This window comes from Gymnoscopelus microlampas, assembly GCF_963454915.1.
Source record: "Gymnoscopelus microlampas genome assembly, chromosome: 15".
Lineage (NCBI taxonomy): Eukaryota > Metazoa > Chordata > Actinopteri > Myctophiformes > Myctophidae > Gymnoscopelus > Gymnoscopelus microlampas.
In genome coordinates, this window is record NC_139952.1 from 4518338 (window position 1) to 4545462 (window position 27125).

Consider the following 27125-nt stretch of genomic DNA (forward strand, 5'->3'; position numbering starts at 1 on the left):
GGTCCATCTCAAGGCAACTTAGGGTAACTTTTCATTGGGCATCCTCACCATCCTAACCTGGGTCTCTTCATCTCAAGGGACATAATATGCAAGCTGCCTGTCTTCTTATAAAGTTCCTCATTTGAGATCTTATTCGGCCAAAAGATGTTGCAGATTTAATGTGAGCAGCTATTGTGGAAGACGTCAACCTTTCTCATATCCAGTCAAAGATCATCATTAATACAATAATTATCAGCGTTGTTCTGGGGGTGTGGTGAAGGAGCAAGTTCAAAACTAAGGATGATTACAAAAAAACGAATATATATGATGATTACAAAAAAACTATAAAAAAAAACCAACTAATAAATAAATAGGCGAAAGTGATCAAAGTATTCTTGTGTATGTCTAAGAACTTACGTATAATCCCAAACAATCCCCAAAGTCAGCGCTATATATTCAGACTCACCCAAATATTGGTTGGATTTCTGCTTGGTTTTATTATAATGTCAATACAACTGGCTCTGAACAGTAACATGGAATAATGATCATCTTGTATGCCTCTATGCCTGCTTTCTAGTGTGGAATATTAGCAATAAAGATGAGGTGTTAGTGGATATGGATCTAGCAGTCTATTCAGGTTACTTATAAAGAAAAGTTAAAATGTAAAGTCTTACAGTTCAACATGCACAACATACTGGATAATTAATCCACTGAGAAAACCACCTGCTCATCACCAAGGTTTTTTTTTTTACTAATACTTTATTAGACAGAAATTTAAACAGTCAGACATTTGGGTTAAAAGGATGATACAAAAAAATCCTGGGGACTTGTTTGCATTGTGGGCCTAAAAATAACACAATAATACACATCATCAACAAATATAAAACACTAATCCAGGGGTCTTCAACGTTTTCAGGCCAAGGACCCCCTAGCTGAGAGAGAGATGAAGCAGGGACCCCCTCCTCTATATTGTATAAAATTGTGTTTCAGATTAAGCTTTTTTATTCTCTTGGTCTGCTCTTTCTTCCCTCTACACCTCTTTGCCAAAAATCTACAAGCTCACAACGCCTCGCGCTGCGAGGCGTTGTGAGCTTGTAGATCTGCTATTTTTGGCTCAAGTACTCCTCGGAAAACGGATATTAGGGTTGAGGTAAGTGGTTAAGGTAAAAAAAAATCACACCCTGTGTGAAGGTAGCGGTGCCTTTGATACATTTTGTCATCGATATGTGTTTATAATGTGTTTATAGCCATGTGTCACGTGAAGCTTGACCAATCACTTTGTTGACGGGTCTGACCAATCAGAGCGTTGACGGGTCTGACCAATCAGAGCGTTGACGGGTCTGACCAATCAGAGCGTTGACGGGTCTGACCAATAAGGACAAAGTCAGGTATAGAGCAGGATCCGCTCTTATAGAGCAGCTAGCGCCGCTAAAAATCATAACACAAAGATTTGGCGGACCCCTTGTAGTAACTCTGAGGACCCCCTGTTGAAGACCCCTGCACTAATATTATGTACAAAGGAGAAAAGGGGAGAAAGAATTGGCAGTGAACGTCACCTCCTTTCTGTGGGAACATTGAGTTTACCTCCCCTTGTGCTCTCCTGATGACATTGTGCGTTTGTTTACATGGCTGCCGTGTTGAATACGGCAAAAATTAAGCAGCGCAGCAGGTGCTCTGTAGTCTTATTGAGTTCAACGGTCATTATTCAAAAATAACACACAGCCGAATTGAGTGATTGACCAATCAGAATCAAGCATTCAACCAAGCCATGTAATCAAAGAAGACGTATCACATTTCACATCACCTTTCTGATCTCTTGTGCACACAGTATACCTTTATTGACGTATTTAAAGAGTCAGTTTCTGTCTGGGCAGTCTTCACTCTGGCAGATTAGTCAGGTTTCCAAGCTAGACAGCCCAGAAAATGTGTGATTATGTCTTCTTTTATTCCTATCCTGCTGGCTCTCATTGACTTCAATACATTCTGTGGAACGTGTGGCTTCAGTTTGGGTCCCAGTGCCTGATGAACACTGACCAATCTGACAGCTGGGATTACAGGACCAAGAAAGTGGCGTTCTGTCCTCTCCTTCTTTACATAATCCTTGGTCATTCACAGCTGGTTAGCATTGTACAAGAACGGCTCAGTATCGCCTCCCACAGGATGGGAGTGTGCAGTGTTGCAATGCTGAATTGGAACGTGGTTGCACTTTATTTTAATGGCGTGACGTGCACGTCGCCTAACACCTACACTACAGGTCACACAATGGACAATTGATATGCATCTAGGCTTATTCCTATGTTAATCCACCTGGTGTGAGTCGGGAGCCTTTGTAAACTTTGTTGAGGTGTAAATTTAAAGTTGTTTTAAATCTATGCGTGCGCCTACGCGTGCTCCTGGTCAAACATGCTCCTGCACGGCGTGCAAGGCCGTCCCATGAGCAATGCAACCCTGGGAGTGTGAACTACCCCACTTCCAACATGGTATGGTTCAAATGGAGGTACATTGATTCGGTGCACTGAGGTCTGTCAACAACTTGGGGACATTCAGAAAACTGCCCCCCCCCCCCACCACCCCCTAAACATCTACACAGCTCCTTTAAAAAGGGTAGCTCACTCCAAAAATAATCCAATATGTAATAAATTGAAATAGGAGGCCAATCTTAACAAGAGCAAAACTACATTTAAAAGTATCACTTATAGCAGGACAGTAGTTGTTTATATATTATCTTTTATAAAGTTTTGCCATGGCCTCCTGTTTGCTTATTAATTAATTAAATCTTGGAATATTAGATCAGGAATGCGACAAAAACAACCCCCCAACCATGAATTCAAGGCTACATGGGGGTCTTTTGTTGGGGGTGAACTACCTATTTACAGTGGTTTTGAGTCAGGAACCCTCATGATCATGAAACATCCCGAAGCTGAATGGGTAGAGAGGACGTCTCGGAAACCGAAGGTTCCCGGTTCGCATCCCGGTCCCCAGTCTACGTGTCAAAGTGTCCCTGCGCCAGACACTTAAAGGGATAGTTCACCCCCAAAATGACTTTTTTCCTATCGATTAGTCACCCCATGGAGACTTGAATGCATGGATATTTCTTTTGTTTTTGTTGCAGTCCTAAGCCAATAATTTGATGACCGTCAGCGGTTCCGGTAGGAGACACTAAGAGTCTCCTACCGGAGCCACTGCCTACCGGTCCGTTGGTCATCAAATTATTGGCTGCGTCTCCATGGGGTGACTAATCGATAGAATTAGGGTGAACTATCCCTTTAACCCCTAACTGTCCCCGCTCCCACCAAGCGCTCATCAGAACTATCCGAGCAGCCATCTGGGATTAACAAAGGTCTCTCATTGTGCCTTCCTTTCGTTTTCTTCCCCTCCTCTTCTCCGTGGCGTTGTCGGCAGTCTTCTCCTCGCTATGGTCTCCAGCATTAGTGTTAGTGTCAATGTTCATACTTACTTTCTTTCTTTTCACCTTCTTCTCCGCAGCGTGGTCTCCGGTCTTTCGTTTCCTCCCCCTGCTCTTCTCCGTAGCAGTGTGGTCTCCGGTGTAAGTGTTCATGTGAATGTTCAGGGACCTTCTGGCCTGGAAGCGTTTGCCGCACACGGCGCACTCGTAGGGCTTCTCCCCGGTGTGCGTCAACGCGTGCCTCTTCAGGTCCACGCCCTGCATGAACCCTTTGCCGCAGCCGCGCACCGGACACAGGAAGGCTCTCTCTTTGTTGTGGAACCTCCAGCAGTGGTGGAAAAAAGTACTCAAATGTTTTACTTAAGTAAAAGTATCAATACTGCAATGTAGAAGTACTCTGTTACAAGTAAAAGTCCGGAATTCAAAATTTACTTGAGTAAAAGTACAAAAGTATTGGTATCAAAATGTACTTAAAGTACCAAAAGTAAAAGTACTAAGATGTTTGAAAATAGCAGATCTACAAGCTCACAAGGTGTCGCGATGCGACGCGTTGTGAGCTTGTAGATCTACTATTTTCAAATAGCCTAGGTATAAAATAGGGCTAAAGTGGTTAATGTATGTTTTATAACATAATCATTTACTGTATATCTGCAAAGTAACTAGTAACTAAAGTTTTCAAACAATTGTAGTGGAGTAAAAGTACAATATTTGCCTCTGAGATGTAGCGGAGTAGAAGGAAAAGTATAGACAATTGGAAATACTCCAGTACAGTAAAAGTACCTCAAAATTGTACTTAAGTACGGTACTTGAGTAAATGTACTTAGTTACTTTACACCACTGACCTCCGGTGCGTGTCCCGGGATTGCTTCTGGAGGAAAGCCTTGCCGCAGACGTCGCAGGCGAACTTCCGCTCGCCGGTGTGGATCTTCATGTGCGTGTTCAGATTTCCTTGCTGTTTAAAAGACATGCTGCACTCCAGGCAGCTGTAAGGTCTCTCTCCGGTGTGGACTCTCATGTGCGCTTCAAGAGCGCCGCCGGGGCCGAAGGCCTTCCCGCACACGTCACACACGTGCTCTTTGTGGGACTGCAGGTGGGCCGAGAGACTCTGTGTGTCCTCGGTTTGATGGCCGCACAGACCACAACACAACGACGACGACTCCTTGACACGAAAAGAAAACATTTTAGAACTTTACACCTATAAACCTGTTGTGTCAAGTCACCTTTACGTGTATAGCACATTTAACCCACTAAGACCTGAGGACCCGATTCAAACAATTGTCAACCTTATGTTACTATATCAGTGGTTCTCAATTTTTTTCATGTCAAGGACGCCCAAAATGTATTTGGCCATGGACCCCCATCTCAAAATATTTTGTTCCAGGGACCCCCAGAAGCAAATATTTGAGTTAAAAATGATAAAAAATATATATACTGCTCAAAAAAATAAAGGGAACGCTTTGATCCCTTAATTGTTTTGAGTTTTTTCATGAACTGTGTACATAATGCTAACGAAAACCGCTCAAAAGAATGAAGGGATCAAAGTGTTCCCTTTATTTTTTTGAGCAGTGTATTTAAAGATTTGTCACAAATGTTCACGATTTTTCAAAACAGCAGATATACAAGATCATAGCGCGGCACAAAGTGACGTTGAAGTATAAAATAATAGTTAAAGTTGTTGACACACAGATGCCTCTCTCGGTTTTATTAGGTTAAAAACAACAGAAGTTGACCCAAAGTGCTTTCCATTCCATTCAAATCATAAAGACCTCATAAAATAAAAATAAAAAGCAATACCTCATAAAAAAATGTACAGCATAATAAAAAGAACATAAAAAGCAATACAATTTAAACACAAAAGTTAAAACTCATTCAATTATCAAAATATAGTGGAAATAGCCAATCTACAAACTTGAGCTTGTAGATCTGGTATTTCTGCCATTTCCTTCTTTTAAATGTCATTGCGATTCCGCGATTATCTCAAACAATTGCGAGCGGGCGGTTACGTTATAATGGTGACGGGGCAGGCCTTACCTTCACGTGCCTCTTCACGTGTTTCATAAGGTCGAGCTTCTTGTGGAACTCGTCTCCGCAGGCTTTACACCTGTGAGCAGGGAGCGGTATGGGGCGCCGCGTCTCCAGCCGCTCCTTGTCGCCGGGACCGTGTTCAATCCTCTGGTGCCGCACCAGATCTTTCCTTGCGCGGAATTCTTCCCTGCAGACGGCACAGACGTGTCGGTTCCTGTAGTGGACCCTAGCGTGTCTCTCCAGAGAGTGCCAGTGGTAGTACGATCTCTTGCACACCTTAGATAGATAGATAGATAGATAGATAGATAGATAGATAGATAGATAGATAGATAATATTAAACTTTATTTATTTGTACAGCACCTTTCATGACATGAAATGCAGCTCAAAGTGCTTTACAGAGCAAGAATAAAGCGCAAGTGCTTTACAGAAAAAGTACACATAATTTAACAATAAAGCAATAAAAAAAAGCTAAAGCATAAAACAACATAAAAACATATATAGCAAAAATGGCACTGAATCAGGAAAAACAGTGAGGACCTGAATAACAACACAGAGATTTAAACAATCTACTAAAAGCAAGAGTGAAGAAATAGGTCTTGAGCTGTACTTCAAAGCGATAGATAGATGGAGGTCAGACATGATTTTAGGTTATTTTTAAGTGTGGATAGGGAGTCAAGATCTTGAGTGGCTGTTGGAAGCACATTCCACATTTTGGTGGCAGCACAGTAGCACCACATTTTCCCCCATGGTCGTGCTGAATTTAGGGGGGGACAAGGTCGGAGGAGCATAGCAAGAATAGGAATACCACGATAACGCAATGGTGACTATGAACCAGCAACAGATTCCACGTACCCAGAAAACGGTTGGAAGGTGCTTTTCCCAAGTTTAAATCTGCACTTAAACTGCAAGGCAGCAGGGTTGTGTTGTTGAAAAAAAACACATACACAGCTTAACGTTGGGAAAGTTACACGACTCACCCGCCCAGGTGGTGTCAATAATACTAATCACCGTAATCGTAACAAAATTCAGAATCACAGCGCTGCCTGTTTCGGATTCTGCATGTTAAAGTATAATAATTTGTTTATTTGTCTATTTATTAACTGCTACTGTAGTCTTACCGTGCGGTACATGAAAACTCCTGTTACAGTCATGGATCAACTTCAACCTGGTGTTTGCACTTTCTCCATTTACGGTCTGTACATCTATATAAACGTTCAGATTTCAAATATAAAGTGCTTACCCCATGGCCACGGATGTTACAATTATGCACGGGACTCTCAAAAGTACCCGTATATTCTGTATTGTTCAATAAAAAGCATTTTAATTCGATCGGTGGCCATTTTCTCATAGTTATATGTACCGGATGTATCCCAACCGATAGGGTCGCGCAGTTGAAAGCATAATGGAGAAAATGGCCACCGATCGGATTAAAATGCTTTTTATTAAACAATACAATACAGATGATACAGGTACTTCTGAGAGCCTGTATATAAATGTAACATCCGTGGCCATGGGATAAGCACTTTATATTTGAAATATGAACGTTTCTGTAGATGCCGTAAATGGAGAAAGTGCAAACACCAGGTTGAAGTTCATCCATGACTGTCGTGACAGACGACCGTCGTGTATCCATGGCTATTACTCCCTCTAACATTTCCTATGTTTTTAGTTGATTGAAATACTGTCATGCACATTTTTCCAGTGCATAGCCTACTGCAGGGTCTTGTTGACTAGATTTAGAAGAGATTTTAAAGCTCTTGTTCCTGAAATGATTGATTATTTTTAAGGGGAAAAGCCGTCATTTAACATGCAAGTCAATGGGTGAGAAGCAGAGCTTACCAGGCCTGGGTGTGACAGAGTTGAGTGGGTGGGGCTTAGCGAAGGGTCCATTACACATCCCATGAACCCTTGAATTCATGGAGATTTGTTTGTTTGTGTTGCATTCCTAAGCCAATAATTTGATGACTGGCAGAGTTCTCAATGGGGCCTCTTTGAGTCTCCTACTGGACACTCTGTCGGTCATCAAATTATTGGCTTAGGAATGCAACAAAAAAAACAAATCTATGTGAATTCAAGGCTTCATGGGGTGTGTAATTGATATGAAAATATTAAATATGAATACGAATATAAATTTTCTTTTGGGGTGAACTACTCCTTTAATAGTGAAAATGGGGATCTACAAGCTCTGCTATTTTCCCAAATATTAATTATTATAATTTTTTTCTTTTTTTACACATATATACTTTATTATTATTTTATCTTTTTGGATGGGTCCCGAGCCCTGACCCAGTGTTTGGGAAACACGGCTCTGAGTAGTTACCTACAGGTACCTACATAGGACTGTTCCATTGAGTATCTTAACCCATTTTGCGTGGGAACCCCTATTTGTAACTATACCTTTCAGGACAGGAACCCCTTTTGGGGTTATTGTTGCTATGTACAGTATATAGCAACATACATTTGTTGACATTTTGAATACATATTTGAAGTTTTTCAGAAAACTTAGGTCAGGATTTAGAAAGGCGTTTTTAGAATCGGCCTCAGGTCTAAATGGCTTAAAGACCAGACCCATTGGACCTGTAGGGTTTAAATGGAACCTATCTTACACTGGTAAGGTTTAAATGGAACCTATCTTACACTGGTAGGGTTTAAAAATGTAACCTACCTTACACTGGTTGGGTTTAAAATGTAACCTACCTTACACTGGTAGGGTTTAAATGTAACCTACCTTACACTGGTAGGGTTTAAATGTAACCTACCTTGGTAGGGTTTAAATGGAACCTACCTTACACTGGTAGGGTTTAAATGGAACCTAACTTACACTGGTAGGGTTTCTCCGCCTGGTGAACTCTCATGTGGAGCCTGAGGCTGTTCTTGCTGTTGCATGTTCTGCCACACTCCTCACAACTGAACGGTTTCTCTCCTGTGTGCAGGGGCGTCACAAGCGTGACATTTTAGCTGTAATTTCAGCTGACACTTAATTGTCATACAAATATTTGTGATGAATGATTGAATAGGCCCTATGCACAGCAGCCATATTGTAAGACATTCACAGGTGTTACCAATGATACTAATGAAGTCTCTGTTCCATTCTGGCCAGACAGAGTCAGGGTGCTGACTCTGCTCACTGGAAACACTGCCAAATGGCCCTTTACGGGTGTGTAACTCTGAGAGTGTACAAATGTTTTGTACACTCTCAGAGTTATGGGGGGTGAAAAATCTGAGAACTACAGTGCTACACTAAATGGAACAGAGCCTTCATTAGTATCACTGGTAACACCTGTGAAGGAAGTGATAATATGGCTGCTGTGCATAGAGCCTATTGTGTTTTTTGGCATCGAACGTTCAGCCGCATGAATGAAAATGACAATGACCTAAATATACAAAGAAATTAGTGACAATGACCGGTACCAATTAACAAAATAAATAATGTACTATGGCCAAAAAAAGCCCATGCGTTTGATAATTTTATACTTTCAAAATATTTCAAAAATAGCGGAAATAGCCGATGTACAAGCTCACAGTGTGCCTTACGTTGTGACCTTGTAGATCAGCTATTTTTTGAAAATGTGCGATACATTTTCAACGGAAAGCGATTATACAAAATAATTGCAATTAGCTCGAATAATGCAGGCGACTTACATGGACTTACACAGGAAAACCAAGAACCCAGCATCAGTCTCTAAACAATACACTATCGCACTGTAGGCTACTAGGCTTACCTGAATGAACCTCCCTGACATGTTTGTTCAGATGAAACCTATCTGGGAACCGCTTCCTACAGATGCCGCAGGAGTTAATGCGTTCCCTGTGAGTGTCAAAGTGAGCTCTCAGGTCCTCGTTGGACGGGAACAGCTCCCCGCAAAACCCGCAGCGACACTGCGTCTCGTCGCCACACGCCTCCCTGAGGTGTTTGAGCAGCTTGTTTGCTCTCTGGAAGGACTGGAAGCACAGCAGGCAGAAGTGAAACGAAGACGAACTTTCCTCTTGTTGGTTTCCCGTCTCCAGACTCTGTCGACCGTCGACCGAGTTTGATTTTAGTGTTGAACTCTTTAATGTTGAACTCTCCTCCTCGCTCTCTCCCGTAACATCCCCACCATCGTAATCTTCATCACCATCATCATCATCATCAGTATCACCATAACCATCATCATCATCATCATCCTCAACGCTGTCTGGGGACAATGCTTCATACTCATCACTGGCTGGTTCTGGACAAGGTTGGCTGTCATTGGTTGGTTCTGGAGGAGGTCGGCCGTCATTGGCTGGTTCTGGACAAGGTTGACTGTCATTGGTTGGTTCTGGACAAGGTTGACTGTCATTGGTTGGTTCTGGAGGAGGTTGGCCGTCATTGGTTGGTTCTGGACAAGGTTGACTGTCATTGGTTGGTTCTGGAGGAGGTTGGCCGTCATTGGCTGGTTCCGGACGAGGTTGGCTGTCATTGGTTGGTTCTGGAGGAGGTCGGCCGTCATTGGCTGGTTCCGGACAAGGTTGGCTGTCATTGGTTGGTTCTGGACGAGGTTGGCTGTCACTGGTTGGTTCTGAATGAGGTTGGCCGTCATTGGCTGGTTCTGGATGAAGTTGGAAGTCATTGGTTGGTTCTGGGAGAGATGGCCAGTCATTGGTTAGTTCTGGGAGAGATTGCCAGTCATCGGTTGGTTCTGGTGAAGGTGGGGATTCATTGGTAGTTTGTGTGTGATATGGCTGTAAGTCTAGAGAGAGAGGAAGGAGAGAGAGAGAGAGAGAGAGAGAGAGAGAGAGAGAGAGAGAGAGAGAGAGAGAGAGAGAGAGAGAGAGAGAGTGTGTTAGCATTAACATTTTGTAGCATCACTCATTTGTCTTTATAGGTTTTACTCAAATGTTTCCAATCAGGTGAGGGAAGGGGAAAGCAGAGATACAAGTAGCCTACATGAACAGCAATTTTATAATAAACTATATTTGTACAAATGTAAACCACCTTTCAAACATAGAATCAGAATGTACCATGTATTACTATGTTAGTTCAGTGTATGTGAGGTGTGTTGTCTGTGTATCATGTGTGTCAGCATAAAATCAAAATAGAAAATACTTTTGCTTTAATTATAGTAATGCTGCATTCACGACAACTGGGAACTTGTTACTTTCATAACTAGGTCATTTCTGAACTTCAGAAGAAAACATGGATGCCTGAAGGAAACGTAGTTTCAAACAAAATGATAAAAACACATTACATTATGAAATATGCAATTTGATGTGTTGAAATCATAGACAGTAAAAACGATGGACAAAGTTACAGCCCATAGACTCTACAAATCGTAAATGAAGCAATTTCCGCCATCTTTCTTTATCTGGAGCACGGAAATGAATGCTAATGGTTGGGACCAGACTCAGAGCGGGGGTGGGGAATTAATGCTATTGGTTGTGTAGCTTGTCAATCAAATCATCACAAAGTAGCCACGCCCCTCCTACAGCATACCCTACTATATCATACATTTTTTTAATAAATGGGACCATAATTTACCAAAACGCATATCATGATGATTGAAAGAAGACATTAAACTAGCGACTGGAAGCATATAGTATTTATGACAATGTTTATTGAGGTAATAACATCATCTAAAGTTCGGCAAAAACCCACCCGCTTCAATGGAGAGTAATTATTTCTGATACCAGCAGGGGTAAAACAGAGAAGCTACAGGCCATTCATATGAACTGTCACTTCCTATACAACCTCAATTTAGAACTCAGAAGCTGGCTCCTTGGTTGAAATGAGTTGAATGGCCATTATTAGATATTAGATAGATTGTTTTTGTATTCATATGGGAAAGCACATATGGCCATATACTGATATACTGGCAGACACACAGATACAGATCTACATATGTGGGAACAAAAGGGACACAGTCAAAGACAGACAGGCGGGCGGGTACAACGGGTACTCTGACAAGGGGTATAACAGGGTGTAGTGGTGGTGAAAAAAACATTAATTTCAGTGAACTTGAGTGAAGGACCGAATTTATCAAAACTTCCACTGATCGCCACAAATGTCATCACAAATTGACACGGGGAAGCACAAACGAATGGGGCACACAATTGACAGGTGCGTTGTGATTGGTGCGGGGTAATGAATCACATCACCTGCCAATTGTGTGTCCCAAACATTTGTGCGTCCTAAAGGAAGTCCTGCACTCATTCCAGGCCCCTCGCCCGTAAAGAAAGTCGTCTGTGTGCAGCTCGTGGAAAAGTGGAGGTATTTCACTAAACACACGTTTTCTGGCAGAACTTTCAAATGGATATGAAACTAGAGGACAATATCTGACTCCAAGTCTTAGGAATTAATTATTGGGTGAGTACAGACGGAGTTTAGAGCACTTTTACGGCCGCGCAGATCGTGACTACACAGCGTGTCGTCCAGAGGGATCTATGGCTGTGTATTTGGAATACATGAAATGTATGTAAGATCACAGACATTAGTCGGAGAAAAGGTCTGTCGGATTAACGCATGCCTCCCCTATGAGTGTACCTGTATCTCTGTACAGTGTGATGTGCGGGTTCAGCAGCGTGTCCAGCAGGGCCCTCTGGCGGTCCAGCGTATCCTCCAGCTCGTGCACATAGAGGTGGAACAATTCCAGGACGTCTTCAGCCGCTGCCATCAGAACCTTCATCACCACGCAGCGGATCCTCTCTCCTCTTCCTCTCTTCTTCCTCATGACGTCGTCGACGTCTCGAGCGGCTTCCTGCATCCTCTTCCTCACGTCCAGCCTGAGGCTCTGGACCTGGACGGGGATCTGAAGCATCTCACAGGACATCATCACAGGTACTATTTGTTAAAAATCACACCCAGTGTGAAGAGAGTGGTGCCTTTGAATTAGTGTAACTGGTTGCATCCTTATGTTGCAATCAGCTGCAGCTGTTGAGGCCGTGCTCAAACATACGGACGGACAGGCAGACACAGACACACACACACACACACACACACACACACACACACACACACACACACACACACACACGGTCAAATGTAGGAGTGGTTGGCGCCACTCAAAAACTGTCTTTTTAATATATTTATTTAAAATGTATTTTTTTTAATGCTGCGTTTCCTCTGCTGAATGCTTCATGTAAAGCTCATTGCATTCCCTTGTAGCTGAAACGTGTTTTTACTAATAAACTGATAAACCCTTTTTGCCACTATATAACTGCTGTTTCTACCGCGGGAACGAAAACAAAAAACAACGTGATCGACTTTCGCTTCCGGGTCAACAACAACAACAACGTCTGGATTCCTCCTGAATAAAGAGTAAAGACCTGTGAAGGAGAATAAACTCACACCGCCCCCTGCTGGAGGGAAAGATAAACGTGCCTTACTCTAATGTTTTACGCGCGCGTGCACACAGATAGATAGAGCAGACAGACTGGCAGGCAGGCAGGCAGACATACGGACGGACGGACGGACGGGCGGGCGGGCAGGCAGGCAGACAGACAGACAGACAGACAGACAGGCAGACAGGCAGGCAGGCAGGCAGGCAGGTCAGGATACCTAGTATTTCCAATTAGGAGAGAGACCACTCATACAGGATAAAATGATGGAGTGATTTTGAGACCCCTTACTGAACCAACTCTCAATAGCAGGGGTCTTCAATATTGTTCAGGGTAGGGACCATGGAGCTATGGAGCAGGGACCTAGCCTGGTAAACCCTCCCTCCGGAAATCTCATTTCCATTTGATTCCAGGAGTGGAAATGAGATTTCCGGAGGGAGGGTTTACCAGGCTAGCAGGGACCCCCCACTACATATAATAAAGATCTTCATAATCAACTTTTTTCGATCTAATTCATAGACAGCTTCCTGTTGCTGTCAGGCAGAATAAACGTCTTGTCTCCATATTTTAACTTTTTGAGTTTTTTTTTGTAAATTAACGTCCTACTTGATCATACTACAGCGAGCATCAAAAGTATCAGATCTACAAGCTCAAAACATGGCGCAAAGCGACACGTTTCGAGCTTGTAGATTTGCTACTTTTGCTATTTTTGAATAATATATATATATTTGAATCCTGAATCCATATGAGGTTTCACCCGACAGAGACAAACTCGTCTGACAGCATCACCACTGTTGGGTAAATTCATGTTTTTTTGTTAATGTGACATTTGTGACATTTACCCTAAGCCCTCAAGCCGACTGGGTCTGCTCTTTTTTCCCTCGACACCAATTCCCTTTGCCGAAAATAGCCAATATATAAGCTTGTAGATCGGCTACTTTCGGTCAATGTTCCCCCAGAAAAGGGAAGTTGTTAATGTAAAAATAAATACAATAATTGGCGGTCCCCCTGTAGTAACTCCTAGGGGTCGGGTCCCAACTCCTGACCCCCTGTTGAAGAGCCATGCTCTAGCGATCACAATAGGCTCTATTCACAGCAGCCATATTATGAAGACATTCACAGGTGTTACCAATGATACTAATGAAGGCTCTGTTCCATTCTGGTCAAACAGAGTCAGGGTGCTGATATTGTGCATGTTGGCTCACTGGAAACACTCCAGTGGGTTACACCAGTGGGTCTACAGTTGGGGTCAGGGACCCTCATGGGCCCCTTACGGGTGTGTAACTCTCAGAGTTATGGGGGTCGTGGAAACCACTGTGCTACACTAAATGGAACAGAGCCTTCATTAGTATCATTGGTAACACCTGTGAAGGAAGTGATAATATGGCTGCTGTGCATAGAGCCTATTCAGAGCTTTAACATTTTTTTTTAACAGGAAAGCCAGTATTCTGTTTAATAAAGCAGATACATGGTCTTTCAAATGTGGTGCAAGGTCCCAAAGGTTGATTTCGAGTAAAAATAGACAATACAAATTTACAAAAGAAAACATAGGTGTGCCCTACTGTCTTAAGAGAACGGGAACAACTGGAACTATGACGGGAAAATGGGAAAATAAGTAGAAGTGGGTTTCCCTTTGGTGCATACACACAATGGATGTTTTAATAATTAAAACATCCATTGTGTGTATGCACCAAAACATCCATTGTGTGTATGCACCAAAGGGAAACATACATAGCAGTTTTTTGGGGGGATAAATGAGTTCAATTAAAATTTAATTTAACTCATTTATCCCCCCAAAAAACTGCTATGTAGTTCCACCTACTGGTCGATCTGATATGGACTGAAGTATCATCTAGATGAATTATTCTACAATGTATTCATACGTTGGAGAACAGAGACCATTATCACCATAGAGAAGAATAAGCTTCCATCACAAGACATAAAACATATTTTATTCAGTGAGTAGGTAAAGTATATTAACACGTAAGCTCTGTTTTATACTTACTTCATCATACAATGATGTTGAGCCAAAATAGACCATTTACAAATAAATTAAGGAATACATTCCTATTCATCACAATGAAAACTCATTTTTCAAGGTTTAAAAGAAAACATAACTTGACGTTTTTTTTATTGCTATAAACGTTTCAATAAATGTTTAAATTGATGATAAAGTAGGGTGTGCTTCTACTGGCTCTACTGACCAAAGACCAACCCCTCCGGTTCCAGTCGGGACCAGAAATCCAAGATGGTGGCTTTTAAATTCGCTGAAATAGTGGCTTCAAAACATGTCCATAGAAACCAATGGGTGGCGTCACGGCTCCCTTTGTCCATTATTTCTTACAGTCTATAATAGAAAAAGTACTCAAATTGTTTACTTCAGTAAAAGTATCAATACTGCAATGTAGATATACTCTGTTACAAGTAAAAGTCCTGTATTAAAAATGTACTTTAGTAAAAGTACAAAAGTAATGGTATCAAAATGCACTTAAAGTACAAAAGTAAAAGTACTCATTATGCAGAATGTCCCATTTCACACACGTTTTCAAACGTATGTATTGTATAAAAATCTTTTGAAAATAGCAGATCTACAAGCTCACAATGCGTGGCATCGCGACGCATTGTGAGCTTGTAGATCGGCTATTTTTAAATGGCCGAAATGTAATCAAATAATTGTTGTGGAGTAAAAGTACAATATTTGTCTCTGAGATGTAGTGGAGTAAAAGTAAAAGGATCGGAAATTGGAATCACTCCAGTAAAGTAAAAGTACCTCAAAATTGTACTTAAGTACAGTACTTGAGTAAATGTACTTAGTTACTTTCCACCACTGCCATCTATCTATCTAAAACAGCAGAAACCGTTTTCAGCGAGAGAATCAACTCAATGAATAAATAAAGATTAAAACATGTCGGTTGATACATTCAGCAGCTTTGCAGGCTTATGACGTATGAGTGTGTTTCACGTATAAAGCTACAGTTGTATGAAGTCCGTATTCAGAGTCTCATGTCGCTGGCTGTTTGTCGACACAGCAGAGTCTTTGGTGAAACGTGGAGCCGTGTGCACCTTCATGTGGGAATCCATGGATCTCTTCTCCTGGTACTTCTTCCCGCAGACGGTGCATCCGTAGGGCTTCTCTCCGGTGTGCGTCAACATGTGGCGCTTCAGGTCGATCTTCTGGACGAAGCCTTTGTCGCACAGCGGACAGCCGAAGGGTTTCTCCTTCTTGTGGAACCTCTCGTGCGTCTCCAGCGACACCTAGTGCAGTGAATACTTATTAAGCTTGGGTAAAGGAGCACGTCACCCATTTTCAACCTTATCTTCATATAATAGGTCCTCACTCTTTTAAAAAATGTATCCCACGATTTAGCTACCCCATTTTTTTCACCCAGTGCCAATTGTCGAAGTAATCCTGGGCGCTACACTCCCTCTGCCAGCCTAGGGAGAGCCCAGAGCCGAGCTCATGCCTCCTTCAATGCATGAGGAGCTAACAAGCCTTCTTGTCACATGACAGGGGGGAGTTTCCCTGGTTAGACGTAGCGCGTGGAAGGAACACGTTATTCCAACCAGTTCCCTTCCCCTCCATCAGGCGCCTCGGCTGACCAGGGGGAGGCAGTATAGAGACCAGGATTACTGCGTGTTTGTTATGCGGGTACCTACCCTAGGGGACACGGGGAGAAAATGCAAACTCCACACAGAAAGGCCCTTTCGCCAACCACACCTAGGGTATGGGTGCTGATGACGCGGACGAGAGAACACGCCCCCCAGTGCCCACAGTGTCTCCGGCGGGAATCGAACCCAAGACCTTCTAGCTGTGAGGCGACAGCGCTACCGACTGCGCCACCGTGAAATGCTCATCCTAAGATGGCACCATTTCTTTCTAATCACTCTGTGTCTCAGAGGAAGGCTGTGGACAGTTCAGAAACCTGTCTACCAGTGACATCACCAGTAGGCAAGAATTAGAAGCCTTTTTAAAAATGTGTTTATTAAAGCAAGAACAATGGCTTCTATTTCAGCATCCTAACTTTCCAGGAAGAAAAAGGCTGCAGTTTCTATTAGCTTGGATCCCCATCGATGATGTCACTGGTTTCTGAACATTATGATGATTTAGGTGTTTTTTTGTTTGTTTTTTTGTGTCGTGTCATATGTTGTGGTGAGTCTGTGAGCATGAATGTTATGTATTGATGTATTGTTGGCTCACAACGCGTCATGACCCTTTGAGCTTGTAGATCAGCCATTTCCGCTATATTTCAAATATTTTGAAAGTGAAGGTAAATAAAGCATTTTTTTCAAATGCGTTAAATGCGTTCATTTTTTAACACGATATTTTTTCTGTAATTAATTGGTGGAAATTAATGCGATAAAGTCCCGGCCCTATAAAAAATACAAAAATAAACAATGACCTTCTGGCGGAAGCGTTTTCCACACAGGCTACAAATGAAGGGTTTCTCTCCCGTGTGAATCCTCATGTGCGAGTCCAGGTTTCCGACCTGTCGGAAGGTGTTACCGCACACAGTACAGCTGTAGGGTAAAAGTAACGTAAAGTTATTTATAAAACAAAGCGTTACAAAGGAATAAAAACATGACAATAGGCTCTATGCACAGCAGCCATATTATGAAGACATTCACAGGTGTTACCAATGATACTAATGAAGGCTCTGTTCCATTCTGCTCAAACAGAGTCAGGGTGCTGATATTGTGCATGTTGGCTCACTGGAAACACTCTGTTACACCAGTGGGTCTACAGATGGGGTCCAGGGACCCTCATGGGCTTCAGAATGGCCCCTTACGAGTGTTACGGGTCCATTTGGTTCCATTTGTACACTCTCAGAGTTATGGGGGTCGTGGAAACCACTGTGCTACACTAAATAGAACAGAGCCTTCATTAGTATCATTGGCAACACCTGTGAATGTCTTCACAATATGGCTGCTGTGAATAGAGATTAAAAACAATGTAACACAAAAAGATGTTCGAAACAATAATACAACACCACTTTACACCTGGTACTGGTGTCAAGTACTGTACTTACAATTTTAAGGTGTTTTTACTTTACTGGAGTATTTCCAATTTTCTATACTTTTACTTCTACTCCACTACATCTTAGAGACAAACACTCATTTGAAAAACTTTGTAGATTACTAGTTACTTTGTAGATTTTGATTATTATTACAAAACGTGCATTAACCACTTCAACATAATAGCCTATACTACTGCACTTTAGCTTTTTGAAATGGACAGATCTACAAGCTCACAGCGTGTCGCGATGCGACACGTTGTGAGCTTGTAGATCTGCAATTTTCAAAGCATTTTTACACATGTGGAAACTTGCGAAATGGGATATTCAGCATAATGAGTACTTTTACTTTCAATACTCAAGTATATTTTAACGCGAATACTTTTGTACTTTTACTCAACTCAATTTTAAATACCAAACTTTTATTTGTAACGAGAGTATTTCTACATTGCAGTATTGATACTTTTACTTAGGTACAAAATGTGAGTATTTTTTCCACCACTGGTGGTCAGATGGGTGGGTTTAACCCATTAAGACCTGGAACTGTGTCATTTTTAGATTTGAGCTAAAAAGCATTATTTTACACTTTGGGCTATTCAGAAATAGCAGATATACAAGCTCATAGTGCGGCACCGAGTGCCGCGCTACGAGCTTGTAGATCTGCTATTTTTGAAAAATCGTGTAAATGTGTGCAAATCTTTGAATATATATATATTTTTAAATCGAACATTTTTAACTCAAATCTTTGCTTCTGGGGGGTCCCTGGAACAAAATATTTTGATGGGGGTCCGCGGCCAAATACATTTAATTGTGGGGGTCCTTGACGTGAAAAAGATTGAGCACCACTGATATAGAAACATACGTTTTTCAGAAAACTGTTGAGATTTAGGAGACATGTAGAATCGGCTTCAGGTCTCAATGGGTTTAAACTTGACCTGTAAGGTTTCTCTCCGGTGTGGATCCTCTTGTGCACGTCCAGGTGTTGACTCAAGGTGAACTTCTTCCCGCAGACGTCGCAGGAGTGGTTCCTGGCCTTCTCTCCGCTGTGGCTCTTGAGGTGTCGCCGCAGGACGCCGTTCTCCACAAACGTTTTCCCGCAGAACTCGCAGATGTACGGCCGCTCGCCGCCGTGCAGCTTCACGTGGCGCTCCAGCGAACCTGCAAATGAGGAAATATGAATGACTGCTCACATTCTGTCCTCAACTCTTTTGGTAATTAACCCATGATTCAATCCGGGAACGCATACTGTGCCTTTTTTGATTTTTAGCTAAAACCATTATTTTATACTTTGGGCTGTTCAAAAATAGCAGATCTACAAGCTCAGAGCACTACGACCTTGTAAATCTGCTATTTTGTTTAAAGGATCTACACCATGAATTTAAAAAAAAATAATAATATTCAATATCATATTGTTTATGTCCCTCAAACGTTTTTCAAAAGGTTTGAGCCTAAATCAAGCCTCAGATATATTCATTCCAACTAACTTCTCTCTGGCTTATAAAGCACTTTCACCTGCAATACCACATTGTCCTGTTTGGCACGGGGCGCTATTAAGCCAGTTTGTATGCATGTTATCTCCTGGTTCTGTGTGGAAAAAGTAAAAAAAAAAGAAAAAAAAGAAAAAAAGAAAAAAAATATATATATATTTTTTGGTTGGAACTGAAAAATGGGAGGGATTGTACCCTGACGTGACGTCATGTCAGGGTACAAATCAGTTTGGCCTGTTTTAGACCAATTTACAGAAAACCCCTGTGAAAGCCTGAGTGTTCAAACTGGGGTATTTTTGGTGATAGAAGAGAGGTAGGGGAGACCAAAAACACACAAAAAAGAAGAAAAAGTTAAAATTCATGGTGTAGTCCCTTTAAAAACATTGTGAAAAGTTGTGCAAATCTTTGAATAATATATATGTTTTTTAACTAACATTTTCAACTCAAATCTTTTTTTCTCAGGATTCGACAAATGTCTTCTAAATCCCAACAGTTTTCTGAAACACTTATGCTGCTATAATATCAGCAGTTCTCAAACACTTTTATGTCAAGGACCTCCAAAATGATATGCATTTGGCGGCGGACCCCTATCTCAAAATATTTAGTTCCAGGGACCCCCCAGAAGCAAAGATTTGAGTTACAAATGTTCGATTAAAAAAAATTATATATATATTCAAATATTTGCAAAAAAAAACATGATTTTTCTAAAATAGCAGATCGACAAGCTCATAGCACGGCACAGCGCTATAATCAAATTATTGGCTTAGGAATGCGACAGAAACAAAAAAATCTCCATGAATTCAATGCTTCATGGGGTGTGTAATTGATAGAAAATAAGTCATTTTTTGGGGTGAACTACTCCTTTAAGTCATTGTCCAAGAATTCGAGGGCACACCTTTTCGTGGGAAGTCTTTGCCGCAGTCCTTGCAGCTGTAGGGTTTGAGTCCGGTGTGAACTCTCATGTGCAGATCCATGTCACGCACGGTGGCACCACACACCTTGCACACCTTCACTGTCTTCCTGTACAGACAGACAGACAGACAGACAGACAGGCCTTTATTGATCCTGGGGGGGGATTCAGTCACCAGAGTCAGCACAGCAGTTAAAGTACAGATACACAAAAAAACGAAAAAGTGCTACTCGGAGCACAAGTCTCCGCCAGGTCAGGTAGGTTATTGTGGGCCAGCAATGTTCGGAATTCGCCAATCAAGATCAAGAGAAAAATCGGACAGATCCGTCTCGATCACATGACTATAGAGATACTGTGTACCGATTTGCGTGATGTTTGGACAAAATCTGTAGGAGTGATATAAAATAAATGTGTTTTTCCTGGTGGCGCTATAACAGGCCGACGTGAAAAAATGTGGGCCGGAGGAACAGGGCAGGTTGCTGTGCAGATTTTTTAATTGTATTTATTAAATACTTTTGGAAAATGTTGGAATTGTTTTGAATTGATAATTTTTTTGTTTACATTTTGTTTACAAAAAAAATCTAAAGATTATTTTTTATGTAGGAAACGAAAAAAAAGGGATATTTATTTGCGACCCTTATAAATTGGTCTGTGACCCAAACATGGGTCCCGAAAACAGGGCTATAAAGAAATGTGTAACCGTATACTGTACACCTGGTCCAGTATCCTGCACGATGCAGAAACAAATACACAAAAGCACAGTGTCATCGCAGTTCCTGCACTATTAATATGTAGATTTAACAGAATACACTGAAATCAATACAGTGTCAACAGTATCAGCAGTACAGTAACACCTACAGTGTTACTCTTACTGATGGCTAGAGCAGTGGTTCTCAAACTTTTTCGTGCCAAGGACCCCCAAATCGTAGTATGTGCAGGGGCGGCCTTAATGATCTGGGGGCCCGTTTCAAGAGCTAATATGGAGCCCCCATCCATATGCACCCCCCTGCAAAAAATAATAATTGTGGACTGAAGTTGGTTTGCTTCCATAATCCATAAATGATGCATTTTCGAACTAAATTAATTAGACTATTTATTTATTTATTTTTTACTATTTTTTCAAAAACACGTCAAACACGTCATTGGCACCCAGCGCCATAGCGGTAAAAACACGTGAAACACGTTAATGGCACACAATGAGTTACTTAAAAAAAAAATATATATATTATTTTTTACTGGGATGCGAGTCCAATTAAAAGGGGATTTTTTTGGGGGGGCAGATGGGGGGCCTGAGGTTTGGGGCCCGTTTCAATTGAAACGGGTGAAACATAGCAAAAGCCGCCACTGAGTATGTGGCCGCGGACCCCCCCCTGAAAATATGTCGTGTTAGGGACCCCATAAAAGCAAAGACTTTAGTTAAAAATGTTCGCCTTTTAAAAAAAAGATTTAAAGATTTGCACACATTTTCAAGACTTTTTCAAAAATAGCAGATCTACAAGCTTGTATATCTGCTATTTTTTAATTCATTAAAGGGATATTTCACTTTCAAAAAAACTTTTGGTCATTTTATCGTGTTCTCAGGCTTTTGTGAGCCCCCCAGACCGTTTTTAAGTTGCTTGATTCAGTATTTAGATATTTGATATTAATTTTATCAGACACGCCCCCTTCCTATACAAACCCATTATAACTTCAAACTCCATTTTTAACATGTTAGATTCGTCAAAAACACCCGTCCTTGGTTCTGGTGACTCACCCTGCCCTCCTAATACGTGAGGGGGCCGTGTTTTTTCGATTACATTTTTCATTTATTTTTAATATTTTTTTGGGAAAATGAAAACAATTAAATACATTAAAAAAATATATATATAAATGAAAAAAGTAATCGAAAAAATACGGCCCCCTCACGTATTAGGAGGGCAGGGTGAGTCAGCAGAACCAAGCACGGGTGTTTTTGATGAATTTAACATGCTAAAAATGGAGTTTGAAGTTATAATGGGTTTGTATAGGAAGGGGGCGTGTCTGATAAAATGATTATCAAATCTCTAAATACTAAATCAAGCAACTTAAAAACGGTCTGGGGGGCTCACAAAAGCCTGAGTAGACGATAAAATGACCAAAAGTTTTTTTGAAAGTGAAATATCCCTTTAACTTTATTAACATTAGCTTGGGAGGTCCCTTGGAGGACCCTTGGAGGTCCCCGGACCCCACTTTGAACGGACTAGAGAACACAGGTTTACCTGTGAGACCGCAGGTGGTCTTTCAGATCGTCCGCAGAGCCCAAGCGTTCGCCACACACCCCGCACCTCCCGGCCGGGTCGTTCAAATGGCTCTCCGCGTGTCTGATGACGTTCCCCTTGTTCTGAAAGGCGCCGCCGCACACTTTACAGCGGGGAGCGGCGGCGGCGGCGGTTTCCTGCTTCCCGCGTTTGGTTTTGACGGCGGAAGCGTCGTCTTCGACGTGCATCCTCGCGTGTCTCTTGAGCTCGCCGTTCTCGACGAACCCCTGACCGCAGACCCTGCAGCTGAAAGGCGTCGTCTGCCCGGGGTCGTGAGATCGGGCGTGCCTCTCCAGAGAGCCCGCGTGGCTGAAGTCTTTGCCGCAGACGCCGCAGGCGTAGGGTCTCTCGGTCTCGGCCGCGTGGGTCCTCATGTGCGTCGCCATGTTGCCCTTCTGGTTGAAGCCTTTGCCGCACACGCGGCAGCCGAAGGGTTTCTCCCCGGTGTGCAGTCGCCGGTGCGTCTCCTGGGCGCGGATGGACGGGAACTTCTTGCCGCAGAGGTCGCAGGTTCGGCTGGCGTCTCGGTGAGCCTGAAGTCAGGGACGGGACGATATATTAAAAAAAAGACTCGTCACGACAGTGGTGGAAGAAAATACTCAATCTTTTTACTTAAGTAAAAGTATCAATTCTGCAATAGAAACACTCTGTTACAAGTAAAAGTCCAGTAATCAAATCTTTTGAAAATAGCCAAAGTTTAAATAGGGCTGAAGTGGTTAATGTATGTTTGAAAATAGCAGATCTACAAGCTCACAACGCGTCGCATCGCAACGCGTTTTGGATCTGCTATTTTCAAATAGCCTATGTATAAAGGGCTAAAGTGGTTAATGTATGTTTCATAATATAATAATTCATATCTGAAAAGTAACTAAAGTTTTCAAATAATCGTAATGGAGTAAAAGTAATTGGAAATACTCAAGTAAAGTACAAATACCTCAAAATTGCACTTAGGTGCAGTACTTGTAAATGTACTTAGTTACTTTCAACCACTGTCCCCGTCTGTACCTGGAGGTGACGTCTCAGCTCGTCCGTGGTGTCGAGGCGATCGCCACACAGACCGCACACTCGCTCTGCGTCTCTGAGGTGCTTGTCGACGTGTTTGATCAGGAAACCTTTCCTGTCAAAGTGTTTTCCACACACCCTGCAGTGCTGAGAGCTTCTCTCCTCTGCCTGGAAAAGTACTCACAGTTTTTAAATTGTGCGATGCAGAAACACTCTGTTTACAAGTAAAAGTTCAGTGATCAAAACTTACTGAGGAAAAGTACAAAAGTATTGGTATCGGAATATACTTAATGTACCAAAAGTAAAAGTACTCATTATGCAAAGGTTATCATACGTCTAAACTGTATTTCATTTATTTGTATTTTTTATAGCAGATCTATTTTCAAATAGCCAAATTTTAAATAGGACTGAAGTGGTTAATGTATGTTTTGTAATAATAATCAAAATCTATAAAGTCACTAGTAACTAAAGTTTTCAAATAATTGTAGTGGAGTAAAAGTACAATATTTGCCTCTGAGATGTAGTGGAGTACATGTAAAAGTACTAAAAAGGACTCCAGCAACTGATTACTGATGAATTGAGTACAATGGACCACAATGTAAAGCAGCCCCCTGGGACTTTTTGTGTTAACCTTTCCTTTTAGCATAACGTTTGACTGTACGACTTGTACTGTTAACACTCTTGGTATTAAAGTATTCAATCAATCAATCAATCAATCAATCAATCAATCAAACAAACCTCATTTTCATCTTCCTCTGCCTTGCTGTCAACCTCATCTTCGTCATCATCATCATCATCGTTGACGGGACTGGCCGGAGGGAGAGGTGTTTCCTCAGCTCTGCTCTGATTGGTGGAGGTGCCGGGTAGAAGATCTGCAGGGAACCAATAGCATGTTTACATCTTCCAAACCACATGTCCTCTCCTGCGTTACAAACAACTGATTTACCACATGTAGGACATAGGGATGTAAACAATCTATAATCGATTAATGGTCCTTAAGAATTTATCCGATTCAATTTATCGATTTTCAATTAATTTCGATTAATCGATAATTTGCATCCCTAGTAGATCATGAAGGACCACAATGGAAACAAGTCCCCAGGACTTTTGTGCGTTATCCTTTCAGCCCAAATGTCTGACTGTACCTCGTGTTGTTTACATTTCTGTCTAATAAAGTCTTTCTTTGACTAGCTTTTTTTAATTATTATTATTATTATTTTTTTTTTAAATCTCCTTAACTGCTGGGCTTTTATTATCTGTCCTTAGGGTTCTGTCTGTCCGTCCGTCCGTCCGTCCGTCCGTCTGTCTATATATCGTTGCTGTCCGGCAGAAACCTTGTATCTACATAGGCCTATTTATTTTTTATTTTTTGTAAATGAATGCCCTACTCCATCATACAAGGGTGTCGCACAAAAGTAGGGTGAGCTTGTAGAACTGCTATTTTCACTATTTGTATATGTTTTAAATATATATATATATTTTTTCTTTTTTTAAATGTAAAAGGTTTCCATATTTAGTCTATTTTGTAGTAAAACCCAACTCAATTTATTCACCAAAATGTAGCTGCACTAAACAATTCTGCCCAGCAGGTGTCGCCGGTGTGCAACGTGGATTGAATCTCAGTGGAGCTGTTCTCTCTGTGTATTTGAAATGAACCTACCTGTAGTTGTGGAAAAAGTACTCTAATTCTAAGTATACATATTACAAGTAAAAGTCCAGAATTAAAAATTGACTTGAGTAAAAGTACACAAGTATTGGCATCAAAATGTACTTAAAGTACCGAAAGTAAAAGTACTAACATATTTGTATTTTTATAATAGTAGATCTATAAGCTCACAACGATGCAACGCGTTGTGAGCTTGTAGATCGGCTATTTTCAAATAGCCTAGGTATAAAATAGGGCTAAAGTGGTTAATGTATGTTTTATAATGTAATAATTTATATGTGAAAAGTAACTAAAGTTTTAAAATAATTGTAGTGGAGTACAATACTTGCCTCTGAGATGTTGTGGAGTAGAAGTAAAAGTATTGAAAATGGGAAATACTCCAGTAAAGTAAAGATCCCTCAAAAGTGTACTTAAGTACAGTTATTGAGTAAATCTACTTAGTTACTTTACACATGGTTTTAATGAACCTACCTGTAGTTGTTCTCTCCAACATAGTGAAGATGTGAGTGACAGCTGTCATCAGTCTGTCTGTCACCAGCACACGAAGGACAGACAGACCTTTATCTGCATCTAAACTCTTAGATTTAAATAAAACTATAATGTCTTCTGCTGCTGAGACCAGCTGCTGTCTGATCACTGAGTCTATGGACGACATGGTTACAACTACTGTATTAATAACTTTACTTTATACTAGCGATGTTCGATATTGACTTTTCTACCGATATCCGATACCGATATTGTCGAACTCCTAATTTCCGAAACCAATATCAACCGATATCGATATATATATATTTTTTTTTTTTCAGAATCCGATACCGATATTATATTGTTATGCTAATATCGACCGATAATATCGGACATCCCTACTTTACACTTTACTTTTAGGGCTGGGCGATATGGACACGATCAAATATCACGTGGTTCATACCTCGATATCGATATTGTGGGGATATAAGTATTTTGCACAAAGAGATGTGTGTTGGTGACTGATCATCAGTAATGTCTACGTGATCATACCATTTTATAATAATACTTATATAACAAATAAAGTAGATGAAGGTAAATAATGGATCAAGTAATACAGGTACGTCCAGAAAATCATTTACAGTAAAAACACTTAATTGTAATCATCCACGATATCCTAAATCCCAGACGATATCTAGTCTCATATCACGATATCGACATGTTATAAGCACGTATCGATTCACTCAACTCAGGATACAATTCCAATCACGATACTAGGTTCACGATACGATTTTTCACGATTTCTTAAACACAAAATGAGTTTCCAGCAAATCTTTTTTTTATACTATTTCTCCTACACAAATCCAGTATTTTTTTTTTACAATAAGTTTGCTCTCTTATCCTCTTTTCAACACAGTAGTAATGACAGACAACTCTTTTTTCCCCCCCAATCAATTCTCTTACAAAGATCCTCTATTTCCTCTTTTTCCTTCCTGCTGTTTGCATCACAAATCATTTGTTATTAAATCAGTTTCACCGGTTTGAATCGATTTACGATAAATCGTTACATCCAGCCCTAGTTTAAAGTACTTTACTTTACTTTACTTTATTTGAGTATTTTTTTTCCCCCTGTCACAAATCAAAACAAAGAAACGAGGAAGTGTAAACAAACATCAGCAGAGGCTCACTTCTGGGTTACGTCAAGGAGAATATGGAAGAAGGAGAGGACAATAGCGTCACTTTCTACACAGATACGGGTCGAGTTCGGCTCTAAACGTGACGTATGTGACCTCTCCTTCAGCGGTGGAAAGTAACTAGGTACATTTACTCAAGTACTGTACTTAAGTACAATTTTGAGGAATTTGTACTTTACTGGAGTAGTTCCAGTTGTAGATCTGCTATTTTCAAAAGATCTTTATACATTTAAAACCTTTTGAAATGGGACATTCTGCACAATGAGTACTTTTACTTTAAGTACATTTTAATAACAATACTTTAGTACTAATGCTCAAGTACATTTTGAATTCCGGACGTTTACTTGTAGCAGAATATTTCTACATTGCAGTATTGATACTTTTACTTAAGTAAAACATTTAAGTAC

General features: G+C 41.1%; 3 protein-coding genes across 5 annotated transcripts; all 3 read right to left on the minus strand.

Moving 5' to 3' along the window:
- Window positions 1-1100: 1100 nt before the first annotated feature.
- On the minus strand, window positions 1101-5621 carry LOC311061389 (uncharacterized protein). The gene is made up of 3 exons (XM_084080002.1): window positions 5417-5621; window positions 4228-4544; window positions 1101-3707 (listed from the first exon to the last, which is right to left on the minus strand). The coding sequence occupies exons 1-3, from the start codon at window positions 5441-5443 to the stop codon at window positions 3311-3313; spliced, it is 741 nt and encodes a 246-aa protein (XP_083936128.1). The 5' UTR covers window positions 5444-5621; the 3' UTR covers window positions 1101-3310.
- On the minus strand, window positions 5577-12350 carry LOC311061388 (uncharacterized protein). Of its 2 annotated transcripts, none has more exons than XM_084080001.1 (4): window positions 11914-12350; window positions 9134-10072; window positions 8233-8334; window positions 5577-5686 (listed from the first exon to the last, which is right to left on the minus strand). In XM_084080001.1, the coding sequence occupies exons 1-4, from the start codon at window positions 12200-12202 to the stop codon at window positions 5637-5639; spliced, it is 1380 nt and encodes a 459-aa protein (XP_083936127.1). In that variant the 5' UTR covers window positions 12203-12350; the 3' UTR covers window positions 5577-5636. The 2 variants fall into 2 exon arrangements, with proteins under 2 accessions (XP_083936127.1, XP_083936126.1); XM_084080000.1 differs by having other exon boundaries at window positions 9134-10123.
- A 2259-nt stretch (window positions 12351-14609) lies between these two features.
- Window positions 14610-26617, minus strand: LOC311061387 (uncharacterized protein). 2 transcript variants are annotated; one of them, XM_084079999.1, is made up of 8 exons: window positions 26489-26617; window positions 24133-24266; window positions 23398-23562; window positions 22354-22925; window positions 20102-20226; window positions 18655-18877; window positions 17108-17225; window positions 14610-15962 (listed from the first exon to the last, which is right to left on the minus strand). In XM_084079999.1, exons 1-8 carry the CDS (start codon window positions 26538-26540, stop codon window positions 15678-15680), a joined length of 1674 nt encoding a protein of 557 aa, XP_083936125.1. In that variant the 5' UTR covers window positions 26541-26617; the 3' UTR covers window positions 14610-15677. The 2 variants fall into 2 exon arrangements, with proteins under 2 accessions (XP_083936125.1, XP_083936124.1); XM_084079998.1 differs by lacking the exon at window positions 26489-26617 and adding an exon at window positions 25532-26418.
- Between the last annotated feature and the right edge of the window lie 508 nt (window positions 26618-27125).